This window comes from Liolophura sinensis, chromosome 4 (assembly GCF_032854445.1).
Source record: "Liolophura sinensis isolate JHLJ2023 chromosome 4, CUHK_Ljap_v2, whole genome shotgun sequence".
Lineage (NCBI taxonomy): Eukaryota > Metazoa > Mollusca > Polyplacophora > Chitonida > Chitonidae > Liolophura > Liolophura sinensis.
The window spans coordinates 17,102,849-17,119,872 of NC_088298.1; the positions used below are offsets into that span (position 1 = coordinate 17,102,849).

Below are 17,024 nucleotides of genomic sequence, written 5' to 3' on the forward strand. Positions count from 1 at the left end.
AAAAACCCTATCTGAGGTAAATTGACAAGACGCCGTATTTCACCAGTCCATTTGCCAGCTAACTCAGAAAAGCATGATTAAGCATATCGAATATCACACTGACACTAAAACAACACCATTTAATTGTTTATTACCGTAGGCCTACCAGGCAATCAGTAGACATGCGTGTTAAAATGCTTTACTGTGAGTCTGCTGTATAGGCCTGCATGTATATATAGGTAAAACGGGCATCTCTTGGCACAATTCTCCTGAGGATGACTTAATTACAGTCGAAACACTGAGATTGTCTAAATGAATTTCCTCGAAGTCACTTTGACTTTGCTTTGAGTATGGCGGGCTGACAGAAAATAAGGATGTCTGTGCGTGCCACAACATTATCGCGCGTGTAACACCACAACGATTACGCTCCACCACTCAAACCTGTGGAATGTCAGTGAATGTGGCGAAAGTTTGATACACATTTCTGGTCTGTTTTAGACCTTTTTTTTGTCCACCCTGATGAAGTAGGCAGACAAAAATGGATTCGTACGGGGCCACGACGCCTGAACCACGAAGAGAAGCAACTCGTAAGGGTCTCAGTAGTGTTATATTCTCTGGACATTTCGTCCATATGTTTGTAAAATATTCATATCTTCGTGGACTTGTTGACTGGTGTGCTCTACCGTCACATCCCGAATAATATGGAGACTCGTTGCACGCCTATCTAAACACTGCATGTATAAAATTTATAAAAGAGTAAGACAGAAAAGTATTTTACATTAAACTCACACCTGATACAAAACAGGAAAGTAGCTAGTCCAGTTAAATTACACGTTGAGGTATCTTTTCGGTAATTTCTGAGTCAGGTAGGTATCAGAAATTGTTGGAAATAGGCCTCGACGTTTCATTTAATTGAATAGGAAGTAGCATGTACTATTTTATATGAGTATCACTGCCAGGTAAGGCAAGGTGAGAATTCTGTAAATAAAACTTTAAAAGCAAAAGTTAGAGAGGTACATAGTTGCGGAATGTAACTCTGAATTGAGCAAGGCAGCCACTCTTTATACTGGGCTGGTGGAGTACCTTATATAGCCACAGGAGCAACTAGTGGTTTTACGCCATATCTGACAAGTCCATTTCTGAAGCCCAAAACAGCTGTCAACTGTCCCTCTTATCTCTCAGCTCACACACACCTGCAATTAACATCCCAAGTACCATGAGCATCAACTGTGTGTTCTCTGTAATTGGCTCCCCTGTTGTGAGACTCGCCAAACCAAAAGTGTCAGTGGCAATCACGTCTGTTCTTGAAAACTAATCCCTGCCTATTCTAGTTATTGAAATGGCAACTGCAGTAGGACTTTTTGGGTTAGGCCAACCTAAGAACAGGTTATTTAATTTGTAGGGGCATGAGGTTGATGTCGACTTAGGCTAAGGAACTTTTAATTCCTGTGTGAGCAGCGATAAATGTTCCTTACCGTCAGTGCGACACATATGGCGATGTTTTTCTCCGTAACTCTTGCAACTGCGTTTCTCAGTGAGAGTTTCATGCACCCCACTCCACACTTAGCCTACATGTAAATGGATATATAAAATTGTATGCAGGCTTCATCAGAAGGCGATTACCAGCTACAGGTGCAACAAAATTTTACTAATATTACTTTTTTACAGCGTTTGGATGGCCTCCGTGGCTCATGTAGACTTATACTTTATACTGGTAATGAATGATATGTTATATTTAAGATTTTGGCCAAATTCTACAGCCAATTCGGTTGTCAAAAGTCAAAAGTATAAGAAGCTCATGCTGGCTTCCTCTCCGGTCGTACGTGGGAAGGTCTGGCAGCAACTTGCGGATGGGTTTCCCCCAGGCTGTGCCCGGTTTCCACTCACCATAATGCTGGCTGCTATCGTATAAGTGAAATATTGTTGAGTACGGTGTAAAACATCAATCAAATAAATAAATAAATAAAAGTATAACAGCAGCAGGGGCCAGGTATTATATATATTCATGTATATATATCGAAACACCATGTCATTGCAGTAAGCCGTCATGTATAACCAGTGTATACTTTGAAATCAGAATTGGTTAACATAAAAATTTGTTTCATGCCATTTAAGTCTATGTCAAAAGCATCTAAAGGGTCTCATGCCTTGCACCAAATTATCAGCCATAGTTATCTAAATATCGTGCAATGTTTTCCATTTCCTCATACCTTTAAATTCGCATTTTATTTTTCACCACGTCTTCTGCTAATTGCTGCCTCATGCAAGTGAATTCCCTCGGGGTGCTTTATTGTCTCAAATAAAGCAACGGATAGTAATAGCCCAACCCATGCTCGCTTTCTTTCATTTAATTCACTGCATATCTCAGCTCTGTTTGCATATTTTATTATTTTTTCATGAAGGAAATATGAAAACACTTGTTTTGTTTTTTGTTATTTTTTAATTTGGAGCATATGCTGTGGCCAAACATAAAAATACAAAATAGCCTCTTCTTGGGACATAAAAGTGGCTGAAATGCACAAGTTTACCACAGTCACTCCAGACATTAAGTAGCCTGCTATGGTGATGTCAGCAGGGATAGCTGTCCAAACAAATTAAGTGGGTATAGAGTATGAATTGGGGTGCTAAGCTGGTCGCATATCAGGTATGTTCATCAATGGCGTTGACATAAAATATGCATAAAATAAAGTGGTTAAGAAATATTAAACATACCTTCGTAAGGAAATTTTTTCCCCTTTTTTGACGTATATGTCTTCATTTTTCTGAAAACTGTACTTTTTATTTGATAGTATGGAAACCGTGTACGTTTTATGTAACCTTTGACATCTGCGCCTATTTGCTTAACCTACGTGTAAATCTCTTTCCTTTTCCCCCCTCAGACCTTCTCTAAACATTTCTCGTTTCCCTTAACTGCTGCCATGATGTCACTGGCTACCCCAGATAGCACTGATGATGAACTCTTTGATAGAAATCCATCAGAAGGTAAAGGCATGCCTTTCAGATATACCTGTAAATTATCGATTTACATTGATAATATCATCAGCATCTGACATCTCATCAGCTGTTGTAAGCATATCATATTTTCCATCGTTCATACATATGCCAGTCCGGATTGCCAGCTGTAGTGTTCAGGCTGGTTTGAAAAAAAAAAAATCAATAATTATCATTTTGAGTGCCTGGAGGTATACAGTCGAAGGATAGAAATGTAAGTGTATGTAAATTCTATCAATTAGATTAATGATCAGATTCTACAGATTCTGTCAGATTTTTTATAGATGAGACTGAGTCTGAGGACTGAGGTACATATAGTTCCATATAGATTGCAACAATGTCTCTAGTCTAGGACTACAGTTACACATATAACAGTGTCTGCAGTCTGGGACTACATGTACATATAACAATTTCTGCAGTCTGGGACTACAGGTACATGTATAAGAATGTTTGCGGTCTGGGACTACACGTACATTTATAACAATGTCTGCAGTCTGGGACTACATGTACGTGTATAACAGTCTGCAGTCTGTGACTACATGTACATGCATAACAATGTCTGCAGTCTGGGACTACATGTATAACAGTCTGCAGTCTGGGACTGTGTACATGTATAACAGTGTCTGCAATCTGGGACTACATGTACATGTATGACAATGTCTGTAGCCTGGGACTACATGTACATGTATAACAGTGTCTGCAGTCTGGGACTACATGTACATGTATAACAGTCTGCAGTCTGGGACTGTGTACATGTATAACAGTGTCTGCAATCTGGGACTACATGTACATTTATGACAATGTCTGTAGTCTGGGACTACATGTACATGTATGTCAATGTCTGCAGTCTAGGACTACATGTAGATATATACCAATGTTTGCAGTCTGGGACTACTTGTTCATGTATGATTATGGCTGCACTTAGCGACTACGTTTATGACTATGCCTGCAACTTGGGACTACATTCATGACTATGGCTGTGATGTGGAACTACATGTATCATGACTATAGCTGAAATGTGGGACTACATGTATATATATGTAACTGTGACTACAATTTGGGACTACACGTACATGTATGAGTATGGCTGCCATCTGGGACTACTTGTATCATGACTATAGCTTCAATCTGGGATTATGCTGTGAGTTCAAGTCCAGCTCATGGTGGCTTCCTCTCCGGCCGTACATGGGAAGGTCTGCCAGCAACCTGCTGATGGTCATGGGTTTCCCCGCTGTCGCATAAGTGAAATATTCTTGAGTACGTCATTGCGGCACATATGGCGTTGGTTTTCTCCGTAACTCTCACAACTGCGTTTCTCAGTGAGATTTACATGCACCGCACTCCACACTTAGCCTTGGTGTAAATAGACATATACAATTGTATGCAGGCTTCATCAGGAGGCAATTACCAGCTACCTGCTACGTTTATATAAGTAATAGACAGGGGCAACAAAATTTTACTAATATTACTCTTTTACTCTTTGACAGCATTTGGAGGGCCTCCGTGGCTCAGTTTGTTAGCGCTCTAGCGCAGCATAATGACCCAGGAGTGTCTCACCAATGCGGTCTCAGTGGGTTTATGTCCAGCTCATGCTGGCTTCCTCTCCGGCCGTATGTGGGAAGGTCTGCCAGCAACCTGCGGATGGTCGTGTGTTTCCACAGGTCTATGCCCGGTTTTCTCCCACCATAAGGCTGGCCACCCTCGCATAAGTGAAATATTCTTGAGTACAGCGTAACACACCAATTAAATAAATAAATAAAGCAATCTGGGATTACATGTACATGCATGACTGGGTCTGAAATCTGGGACTACATGTATATGCATGACTATTGCTGAAATCTGGGACAGCATGCATGACAATAGCTGAAATCTGGGACTATATGCATGACTATTGCTGAAATCTGGGGCTGCATGCATGACTGTGGCTTCAGTATGGGATTACATAGACTTGTACATGTAAAAAAAAAGTCACCTTCAAATTTATATATATATATTCCATTAGAATATACCTTTTATGATATATATATATATATATATATATATTATATATATATGTATATATAAACATACAATTCCCTAAATCTGTTTATTCATACATGTAGCTGCAATGAAACCTTTGCTCTGAGCAAGGTCATTGTAGTACTAGATTTGGACTAAATTCTGGTGGATTCTATGTGGCAAAGGCAATCTAAAGGAGTGTATTTATATTCGGATAAAAAGTGACCAAAATCTGGCCGTGGTCCAAGTATAACACAAACATATATTTTTGCATAACTGCATGTATTCATGTTTGCAGTAATGGGATGCCGGTAGAAGTCTGAAGTGGGATGCATTATGTCATTTTAGTGATGCTTGACTTTGCACTGCAGCCTCAACAGCATGACATAACAGTGATACATGTATGTCACAGATGAAACCGCTGAATGCAGCATGTTTTGTGCCACGCAACAAAAGACGTGTGACACACAAGACCTAATTCACATTAGCGCTGGGCTGCCGGTATCCCATTAATGTAAATTCGTGTAAGTGTACACAGAGTATACGTATATACCATTTGCGGTTAAAGGTCCATATTGATCACCCAAACTCCATTCATGAATTTACGTCTCAATACATGTATGCATTTTTTTTAGCTTGCCTGTTTAAAGTAGGGAGAGGTATTGTGGGAAGGGGGATCAGATAGCTGTTGGTGGCGTTGTCTGGTTTTGCTAAAGTTTTCGGCCAATCATAGGCTTGCAGTGGCCACCCATAGTACACAGATAGCCAGTCATTAGCAGAGATTTGCATATCAAAGACCAAACAAGTTTTTTTACCTCATACATGTATATGTAGCTCAACATGTCCTCAGCCCTTCACAGGGTTGCCTTTGCCACCTATAAGTGTATGGATCGCCGAATGCAGTTTGTGATTTGCATATCAAACAACTCTGTGGTAAATTTGTGCATGGAGTTCCCACAGTGTCATTTACCACCACAGTGATTTACAACTTCATAATGAATAAAGTCACTGCACTGCAATCCTTATGCATGGAATAAACAGTAATAGTTGTGAGAGTATAATAATATTGGCCTTTCTTGTTGATAAGGGCTTAGGGCTATCACAAGCCCCAATAGCGCAGTTTTTAGAGTGTCAGCATGAAGGGTTAACCCGTATCAATATAATGGCTCGAGCGGGACGCCTTACTTGCCTTTAGTAAGACATCTCAGTGAAACAACACCAGAAAAAAAGAGCATTGAAAATCCATCCTGCAAACAAGGAGGCACATTACACGTACATGCACTCTAAAGATTCCTTTGTTGTCATATGACTGAAAAATTGTTAAGTACGATGTTAAACCCCAAGCACTCACTCACTCACTAATCAAATCAAATCTCACTAATCTCACTCTAACTAATCAAAGTATAATATCGCATGTGACAATTTCAATCATTCTACTTTATTTTGGTTTAGAGGTCAATATTTGAATATATCACATGACTAGAACATTGTGCAGTTTTACCAACTGCCCAATCAGGCAAGCTAGCGGTATTCTTGAAATGCCTCGTTTAGGTTTGTAATAAATGTCTAAAATAACATCAGTTACAACACGGGTAAATAATTTGTTTTTTTTTTCTCGACGTGTATCATTGAAAATATAATATCCTACGTGTACAAAATTATTTGTGTGAATGAATTCAGTTGTTAATCTTCATTGTCTGTTTCACAGCTGCCAAGCTGATAGGTAGTGGAGACAGAGCCGGTGGTGATGAGGGCAAAGTCAGTGGGAAAGCCTGGGGCAGGGTTAAGGTAAAAAGACTTCTGTGTTTTGTATTGAACATGTGTATGTTATAAAATGAATGGGAAAGGGGCTCCATGGCCTAGTGGTTAGCGTGTTAGTTATCACAGCACAATGGCCCAGGAGTCTCTCACCAATACGGCTGTGATGAGTTCAAGTCCAGCTCATGCCGGCTTCTTTTCCAGTCATTCGTGAGAAGGTCTGCTAGCAACCTGCACATGGTTGTGGGATGTGCCCAGTTTAGTCCCACCATTATGCTGACAGCCGTTGCATGTGTAAAATATTCTTGAGTACAGTGTAAAATCTGGTTTGAATGAATAAATAATAAATAATATAAAAAGAGCCGCACATATATATTCTTAGATTATTCTAGCTGGTGATGGGTTTGAACCCTTGTGTTACATGTATCTTAATGATACTATTTATACCGCTTCAATGGCCTAAAGGTTAGAGTGTCAGCGTTGATGTCAGGGAACACAGGTTCAAATCCTGGGGTGGGTCATACCCAAGACTTTAAAAATGGTACTTGTTTCTGCATCACTTAGCTCTCAGCACTCAGCTCTGAGAGGCTAGTGGAAGAAAACAGGACTGGTTGGTCCAGTGTCAGTATAATGGGACTGGCTGGGGTGTCATGTCTGGTGTTTTGGGCGTGAGATTTCAGTGGCGTCAGCACTTTGGCATCATGAACTAAATGCAGTTATGCACATAATGACTCCTCATCGTCATGTGACTGAAAAATTGTTAAGTATGACATAAAACCCCAAGCGCACATGTGCATAAATTCATATACTATTCACGTGCAAGATGTTCAGAGAGATTGTCACACAGAGTTTGTTGCAGGCATTATTCTATAGCAGCCCACTTCAGGTACAACCAAACAAATCTTGTGGATACGTTTATATACAATAGCAAATCTCTCCGATAGTATCTGGGAAGGTCTGACAGCAACCTGCAGATGGTTGTGGGTTTCACCAGACCCTGCCCTGTTTCCTACCATCTGATTGTCATCGTAAAAGTGAAATATTCTTGAATACAGTCCAAAACACTAAATCAAATAAATAAATTAGTAGCAAGTAGAGTTGCTCAGCAACGATAAGGGAGTTTCAAGTTGAAACTCTTTTATCATTGAAGGTAGAAAAAGTCCAGCTATATCATGTGACCGATCAAAAATGTTAGCCAACTGTTTTTGATCACAATCACTGTACAGTGAGCATCTGACAAAAGTGATTAAGAGTGGAGGAATGATAGAGAAGATTGGAAAACTGAATGTTTGTGAACTTTAGAAGTTCCCACAGGAAAGAGGTGTCATTAGTGCCTCTGGAAAAGGCTGAACTAGGTGATCAGTAAAATTAATGTCAACAGTGGTTGCCTATCATTTTTCACCATTCACATGACACAGTGGGACTGTTGTTACCTTTGATGACAAAAGAGTTCCAGCTTAACTCCACTATTACACAGTTGTAAAGGAAAACAAAAATTTTTCACACATTTCCTCTCTTCCTTTCTTCAGAACATATTTACGAGGCATGGCCGCTTTCCCACCAGTATTTATTTCATCATCGGCAATGAGTTTTGCGAACGATTTTCCTATTATGGGATGAAAAGTAAGTGACTAGTTCAAAAAGTTTATTTCTTCTGGTTTGGAGAAGAGGTATAAAAAAAAAGATATTTTATGGCATTTAAATTTCTATCCATCCTTGTATTCCAATAGCAGGTTCAGACCCTGAAGTGTGCGAAAATTTTAAACTGCAGTTGGAATATATTGATGTAGGAATTGATCATTTTTTTTTGGTTTTTTCTTGTACTTCTGTATTCACTTTTTCATTTCTCACACATTTAATTCTAGATGTTTAGAGTTATTTATCTTAATCTCATGGCTTTAAAGATTCAGCATAACCACAATGTGCAAACAATGATTCTGCTCCTGTGAAGAGCTACAGATTTGTTGCAAAATCATCAGTTTGATGAATCAGCAATACATGCTGGTTTTAAAGCAGAACAAAATTTATTAACGGGAACCCTTTAATGGATAACTTGGTTAGATGCAGAACAGGCTTTTCAGTATATACATTTATTTTTGTGCTAAATCTGATAAGTTAAGAGGACTTTTCAGTACTCTAAAAACAGGTTGGTGTGATCTCAGGTGATTTTCTCTCAGAGATGTATTGTCAGAAAGTGAAAAAAAAAAAAAAGAAAAAAAAACAGGCCCCAGTTTCATGGTTTTCAAAGATTCACAATGTGCAAACAATGATTCTGCTCCTGTGAAAAGCTACAAATTTTGTTGCAAAATCATCAGTTTGATGAATCAGCAATGCATACTGATTTTAAAGCAGAACAAAATTTATTAACGGGAACCCTTTAATGAATAACTTGGTTAGATGCAGAACAGGCTTTTCAGTATATACATTTATTTTTGTGCTAAATCTGATAAGTTAAGAGGACTTTTCAGTACTCTAAAAACAGGTTGGTGTGATCTCAGGTGATTTTCTCTCAGAGATGTATTGTCAGGAAGTGAAAAAAAAAAAAAAAGAAAAAAAAAGCAGGCCCAGTTTCATGGTTTCAAAGATTCACAATGTGCAAACAATGATTCTGCTCCTGTGAAAAGCTACAAATTTGTTGCAAAATCATCAGTTTGATGAATCAGCAATGCATACTGGTTTTAAAGCAGAACAAAATTTGTTATCTGGAACCCTTTAATGAATAACTTGGTTAGATGCAGAACAGGCTTTTCAGTATATACATTTATTTTTGTGCTAAATCTGATAAGTTAAGAGGACTTTTCAGTATTCTAAGAACAGGTTGGTGTGATCTCAGGTGATTTTCTCTCAGAGATGTATTGTCAGAAAGTGTAAAAAAAAAAAACAAAAAAAAAAAGCAGGCCCCAGTTTCATGGTTTCAAAGATTCACAATGTGCAAACAATGATTCTGCTCCTGTGAAAAGCTACAAATTTGTTGCAAAATCATCAGCTTGATAAATCAGCAATGCATACTGATTTTAAAGCAGAACAAAGTTTGTTATCTGGAACCCTTTAATGAATAACTTGGTTCAATGCAGAACAGGCTTTTCAGTATATACATTTATTTTTGTGCTAAATCTGATAAGTTAAGAGGACTTTTCAGTACTCTAAAAACAGGTTGGTGTGATCTCAGGTGATTTTCTCTAGAGATGTATTGTCAGAAAGTGTAAAAAAAAAAAAAAAAGAAAAACAGGCCCCAGTTTCACAAAGCCTACGACATTGTGTTATCATACACTTGTCATTCACCTGTCCATGGATTTTGTGTAAAAGATAAAAAAAAAAAAAACGTAAGTCTAAAACAACAAGGATTAAGGTTATTAAGCATAAGAAGACAGTTTATATGCCAAAAAATGTTTCATTTTTAACTCATATTTTTTTTTTTTGCCCCTCTGTTTTATGCGTATATTCCATCAATGTTCGATAATTTTCAGAAGTCATGTGAATAATGAACTTATTGACCTTGTAAAAACCAGCTTTAAGGTGTCCGTTTCTGCCAGTGGATACTGCGTTACTTGTGTGTCACATAAGCAGAAAATTTTGATGAAATATTTCATTCAATTTAACATTTAAATTTTTCTCAGAAACTTTTATTGATTTTTTCAGCCATATTGGTTATCTACCTCACACAACGCCTGGGTTTCCATAACGACCCTGCCACTGCAGTTTACCATGGATTTAACATGCTATGTTACTTCATGCCCTTATTTGGAGCGATTTTGGCAGATGGCTACCTGGGAAAGTATCGGTGAGTGTATGGACAGGTATTTGGAAACTACACCTACTGCGTTTCTTGGAGCCTTCATCGATGAGGTGGTTAAATGGGCCTGTGAGTTGGACCAGCTCATGCTGGCTTCCCCTCCGGCCATACGTGGGAAGGTCTGCGGACCTGCGGATGGTCGTGGGTTTGCCCCGGGCTCTGCCCGGTTTTCTTCCACCATAATGCTGGCTGCCGTCGTGTAAGTGAAATATTCTTGAGTATGGCATAAAACACTAATCAAAAAAATAAATAAATTGGAAGGTTTGGTATGTCAGTTAGTCAGTCAGTCAGTCAGTCAGTCAGTCAGTCAAAGTGTTACATTTTTCTGATCAACAGTGTTCTTGATTTTCAGAAAAGTTCATCAGTTCTTATTAAGTTTGCACAATCAGGAAAACATCGTCTGTTTTAATTACTATTTCTTTCAACCTGCAAAAGAATAAAGTTAATTTCCTTACCCTTTAACATCACACTCATTTTATCTTCAAATCCCCAAGAACAATGAAAATGGGAATTCCTTTAATAAAAAGTATAAGGAAAAAACACAGTATTTATTTATTTATTTGGTTGTTATTGTACACCGAACTGAAGAATATTTGACTTATACATGGACGGTCAGCATTATGATGGAAGGAAACCGAGCAGAGCCCAGAGGAAAACAACCACCATCCCCAGGTTGCTGGCAGACCTTCCCACGTACGGCGGGAGGGGAAGCCAGCATGAGCTGGTCCAACTCATAGGCCCATTAAGCAATAGACACAGCAACTAAAAACCACCATAGAAATTAATCATTTGAATGTGTTTTATTCAGTCAGATAAAAGTCTAAAAAGTAAGGGAAAAGTTAGTTTTGGATTATGTTTTAATGGTCTTTCCACAGACTAACTTATGTTCAGGATGTTTTCACTTCAGTACTCTGCCCAAGCCAAACCTGACTGACCCTTAGGCCAACCAAACAATGGACAGTGACTTTACATGCAGAAAACTGTTTTACAGGAGCTAAAGGGAAGGGTTGGGAAAGTCGGAACATACTGCCCTCATTATACATGTAGAAATGACATATCCTTGAGTATGGCTTTGTATGCTAATGAACAAATCAGTTAGTCTGTCAATCTGTCAATCACTCTACATGTCTTCTTTGTTCCAGGACCATCCTGTATATCTCCCTTGTATATGCCCTTGGCAATGTTGTGATGGCTCTGACTGCATTACCTCCCCCTGAATGGTAGGTACAGGTTCTAACTTAAAGGATACATGCAACTCTTGCTTTTAATTTCTTAATGCAGAGTATATGGCCAAATATAAAAGCACAAAAACACTTCTTAGCTTTGTTCTTGAGGCATAAGATTCTTGAGGCATAAGGATGGCTTTAAACTATGGTTTTCCTAAGGCCTCAGCAGTTAATCCGGAAAATATTTGTAGTCTGCTGTGTTGACGTCCATGGTGATAGTTGTCAGAACAGCTTTGTTTGGAGGAATTGGAAAGGTTGAATAGGGTGTGCTTAGCTAGTCCTGCATTTCTAGGTATGTTCATTGATGATGCCATTTCCAAATAACTCTGACACCATAAATGGAAAACATGCATACAAGTAAAATAGAGAAGTTATTTAGAAATATAAAATATGCTTCAAAATGAAAACCTTTCTTTTGTAAATAGCCCTTGAAGCTAAGCGCCATGTTTTGTACTATCATTTATGATTAAAGGGGGATAACTCTTGATTTAGGGTTTTCTCTCCCAGCACTGTGACCACGTATACTGTGTAACGGAGGGAATGAAAATATGAAAATTACATGTATCAAGCATCAGTGTAAAGACTGTTAACAACTGTATATGTATAATATAGTACCATACCTTACATTTGTAAAAAAAAATATCACTGACTAAAATACTACAATTAACTGCCAATGAAATCTTGAGAGTAATAAGTAATTTTTTTCGATAGAAGTAATTATCTAGATAAACTACATGTGGCTAAAAGACAATGTGACCAGATTTATTTGAGGATATAGCAAATGAATGATTGGGCTGTAACGCTACACTGGCAGTATTTCAGCCATTATGTGGCCAGTGCACATGTGCTCTAGTAGAAGTTAGAACCAGGAAATGCTTGTCTTTCAACATGAGAATGACAGCATCTAGCAACAGAATGGGCTGTCAAATATAAATGGTGCTAATTGCCTCAGCTGAAAAGGGCAGGCACAGGATAAATTGACGTCAGATCTGTTGTGGTCACTTCATAGCTTGTTTCTGACTCAGTAATTTATGCAGCTGTTTCTGTTCCATTTATGCATAGCTTTGTAACAACACAGTGGTGTTGTACATTGTGACGTCAAATCATAGCTTTGTGACACCACAGTGCTGTTGTACATCTTGACGTCAAATCATAGCTTTGTAACACTACAGTGGTGTTGTACACCGTGACTTCAAATCATAACTTTGTAACACCACAGTGGTGTTGTACATTGTGACATCAAATCATAGCTTTGTAACACCACAGTGGTGTTGTACATTGTGACGTCAAATCATAGCTTTGTGAGACCACAGTGCTGTTGTACATCTTGACGTCAAATCATAGCTTTGTAACACTACAGTGGTGTTGTACACTGTGACTTCAAATCATAGATTTTGGACACCACAGTAGTGTTGTACGTGTTGGCGTCTAATCATAGCTTTGTGACACCACAGTGGTGCTGTACATGGTGACGTCAAATCATAGCTTTGTGACACAACAGTGGTGTTGTACACTGTGACTTCAAATCATAGCTTTGTGACACCACAGTGGTCTTGTACATGGTGACGTCTAATCATAGATTTGTGACACCACAGTGGTGTTGTACGTGTTGACATCAAATCATAGCTTTGTGACACAACAGTGGTGTTGTACACTGTGATGTCAAATCATAGCTTTGTGACACTGCAGTGGTCTTGTACACTGTGACTTCAAATCATAGCTTTGTGACACCACAGTGGTCTTGTACATGGTGACGTCTAATCATAGATTTGTGACACCACAGTGGTGTTGTACGTGTTGACATCTAATCATAGTTTTGTGACACCACAGTGGTGCTGTACATGGTGAAGTCATATCATAGCTTTGTGACACCACAGTGGTGTTGTACGTGTTGAAATCTAATCATAGTTTTGTGACACCACAATGGTGCTGTACATGGTGACGTCATATCATAGCTTTGTGACACCACAGTGGTGTTGTACGTGTTCACATCTAATCATAGTTTTGTGACACCACAGTGGTGTTGTACATTGTGACGTCAGATCCTAGCATTAATCATCGTAACAACCCTTTCATACATGTAAGTCATACTTGTTGATAGGCTTCCTCGGCTGCGGATAGATAACTTTGTAATGTACCTGACATTACATTCAAGGTACGCAGACTTAAGCCACGTTCACTCTATGGCTAAAAATCGGTCGGGTGTCCAAACCGTCTTTTGGAGACGATAACGTTTTAGGTAGGTTGCATTCATGAAGCCCAACTTTGGGCATGGATTGGGTTACTTACATCGACCTAGATGTACGGTTTGTAGCGCCAGGTGATTGGTAACTTGGCTTCAGATAAATGCAACTACTGGCATGTGATCATGGAGTTTCAAATTCAGCAGGAGGTTTGCTAAATTTAGGTCTATCTCTTTGTTTCCAGTGTGAATTGGTCAGAAGCAAAAATCTGCCACGATTTTCTTTCCCGTACTGAATAAAGATGGGTCGGCAAGCCATTTGTTCAAATTCGTTATCGGGCACGAAATCAGTAACGGTGCATGTGAACAGCTGTAGGTTTTATAAAACTTTATCCATTCATACTAAACAAGGACAGAATTGTCTTTTAAATAAATTGACTATGATCTATAAGTATTCTGTTCAATGGTCTCATATGGGAGAGCTCTAGGTTAGCTGACTCTTACACCAAGAGGTCAAAGGCCACATTCTTTTCACGCCAAAGGTCTCATGAGGGTAGACCACCCTGATTTACATAATTGCTCATTGTCATGTTTGTATTGTAGGATTGGCCCCATGGTGGGGCTGGTGCTGATCGGGGTGGGGACTGGAGGAATCAAACCCTGTGTATCTGCTTTTGGTGGGGACCAATTTAGCAAGGAGCAGGTAACTCTTGCTGTACAGTCTATAGGTGCAAAAAGAAAAAGAACTAAAAACTATTATTCACAGCATGTACAGTATTGAGAGAATGTATATGATTTGCTATCTTTAAAACTCTGAGGGTGGCACAGCACAATGACCCAGTACCCAGTTTCCTCCCACCATAATGCTGGCAACAGTCAAGTAAGTTAAATCTGCTAGAGTACAGCATAAGGGGTAAGGAAATGCATAAATAAAAGCTTGTGAGGCGCACAGCTTTGCTAATATCACGTAACAAGTTATAAGTTACACTAATGAAATCAATGCTGCTACAGAAGAGGTGCTGTTGAAAGTTTTTACCTCAGTGACATAAAAACTAATTGCTAAATTTCAGTCAATACAAAGGTAAGATCAGAAGTTGTTCTAGTTCATACAAAAACATGTCTTTAAGGAAACGTTGCATAGCTCAAAGCATGTCAAAAAATTACACATAAATTTTGGGTTTTTTTTCAGAAAAAGGAAATCCAGACATTTTTTTCTGTGTTTTATTTTGCCATCAATGCTGGAAGTTTGATCTCAACCTTTCTGACTCCAGTTTTAAGAGGTGAGTTCATGGTTTTTGAATTTGATTGGTGTTGCCGTAATCAAGAATATTTCACTTACACGACGGTGGACAGCATGTGGTGGTCCAGCATGAGCTGGACTTGAACTCACACCAAGCGCGCTAACCTAATGAGCCACGACCCCCCCACTTCCTAATCCCCCCCTCCCCACCCGATACAGTTTTTTAAGGAAAGCATGTATTAAGCTTTAGCGACCAGAGGCCAGTTGTTCAAATGGGTATTAAAGTTAAGCTAGGCCTTAATACCAGTCTCATCCCAACACAAAGTAAATGACACATTAGTCTGAACTAAAGTTAATTCTGGGTTCAAGTCTTAATACACTTTAGAACAACTTGGCCCATAGTGGTTCATAGAACAATTCTCTGATCCATTTGTTTTGTCAAAGAAGTGTTGATTGAACTTCCACGTTCTCAGCTGAAGCCACAGAGAAAGAACACTGTAATGTACAGGGATGTTAATATTAAACTATTTTGAAGCAGTACCTTAGCAAAAGGAAGCAGGTCAAGGCCGAGTGATTAAAACACATCTACTTGAAAGCACTTGGAGACACAAGGTGCAGGTTCAAACCCGGCATTGAACAGAGAATTTGTAGATTCTCCAAATGTCAGTGTTTGCTGACCTTGGTGACGATAAGCAGTTTAAGTTAAAGGTGTAAAATTACTTGCCTTCCACCAATATGACGTACATATCTGTATGTTACACATGAGAAAGTTCATCAGTAACTTGCCAAAGGTCAATGGTTTCATTGCAACACTGAAATAAATAAATAAATTTACCAATGACATTTATACCGCAAGCTTCACTGATAACAGGGTAGACATATTTTTCTGTTCAGATTGAAGATTGGGGTTATGAGGGACTGTATTTTGAAAACTCTAGGAGTGCCTGTAATCTTTGTTTATATGTACCAGATTATACGTTATATTCTTCCTGAGTGACCCATATGTTCGCCCATTTCAGCTGACGTGCAGTGCTTTGATGCAGACTGTTACCCGCTAGCTTTTGGTGTCCCTGCTGCTCTCATGATTGCTTCCCTTAGTAAGTGAACTCTTTGGTGTCCTTTAGTAGAGCGTTGAAAAGTGAAGGTTGAAGTCCTGACTGACATATTGGCTCAAAACCACAAGACGGTTGCCCATTTTCTTTGTTAAACTCAGGGTATATGTACAGGAATCTCAGGAGTTCATGCAGGTTGAGACAATCGAGACAAGGTTTGGGATCTCAAAAACTAACACAGGTAAAAGGTATGATACAGTGAGTATTCATCGTTTACAGTCGGGATCTGTCTACTCCATGGCATCATAGTTACCGTAAAATAGCTGTGTTAGTTGGTGAGATCCCCACCTTATCTCGCATAAACATGCTAAGCCTGCATGAACTCGCAAGACATGTGAAATTCAGACTGGGCCTATAACAAGATATGTGGGAAGGTCTGCCAGCAACCTGCAGAGGGTTGTGGGTTTCCCCCGGGCTCTGTCGGGTTTCCTCCCACCATAATGTTGGCCACTGTCGTATAAGTGAAATATTCTTGAGTACGAATTTGATTACTTGAAGGCAGTCCAGATTGATGACAGACCTTCCACATATGGCCAGAGAGGAAGCCAGCATGAGCTGGACTTGAACTCACAACGACCCCATTAGTGAGAGACTCCTTGGTCATTACGCTGCACTAGTGCACTAACCAACTGAGCCTTGGAGGCCCCTAGTGGGATTGAAGACATTGCAGATTACGCCACTCCAAGAAAAATGATTTTGTTCGAGGAAGCTGACGTCACTCGAGAAATTTGTACGAAAATGGCCG

The 17,024-nt window shown here is 39.2% G+C and overlaps 1 protein-coding gene across 2 annotated transcripts in view; it reads left to right on the top strand.

The window, feature by feature from the left end:
* Positions 1-429: 429 nt before the first annotated feature.
* Positions 430-17,024, top strand: part of LOC135464705 (solute carrier family 15 member 2-like) — a 33,754-nt gene continuing 17,159 nt past the window's right edge. Inside the window, exons 1-9 of one of the 2 annotated variants that reach the window (XM_064742208.1) lie at positions 455-566; positions 2,859-2,961; positions 6,677-6,756; positions 8,256-8,349; positions 10,366-10,507; positions 11,662-11,739; positions 14,531-14,630; positions 15,117-15,207; positions 16,187-16,264. In XM_064742208.1, the coding sequence (XP_064598278.1) occupies positions 2,898-2,961; positions 6,677-6,756; positions 8,256-8,349; positions 10,366-10,507; positions 11,662-11,739; positions 14,531-14,630; positions 15,117-15,207; positions 16,187-16,264 (727 nt within the window). In that variant the 5' untranslated portion in view covers positions 455-566; positions 2,859-2,897. Of the gene's footprint in view, positions 567-2,858; positions 2,962-6,676; positions 6,757-8,255; positions 8,350-10,365; positions 10,508-11,661; positions 11,740-14,530; positions 14,631-15,116; positions 15,208-16,186; positions 16,265-17,024 lie in introns of both variants that reach the window. The other variant, XM_064742209.1, reaches the window with a different exon arrangement.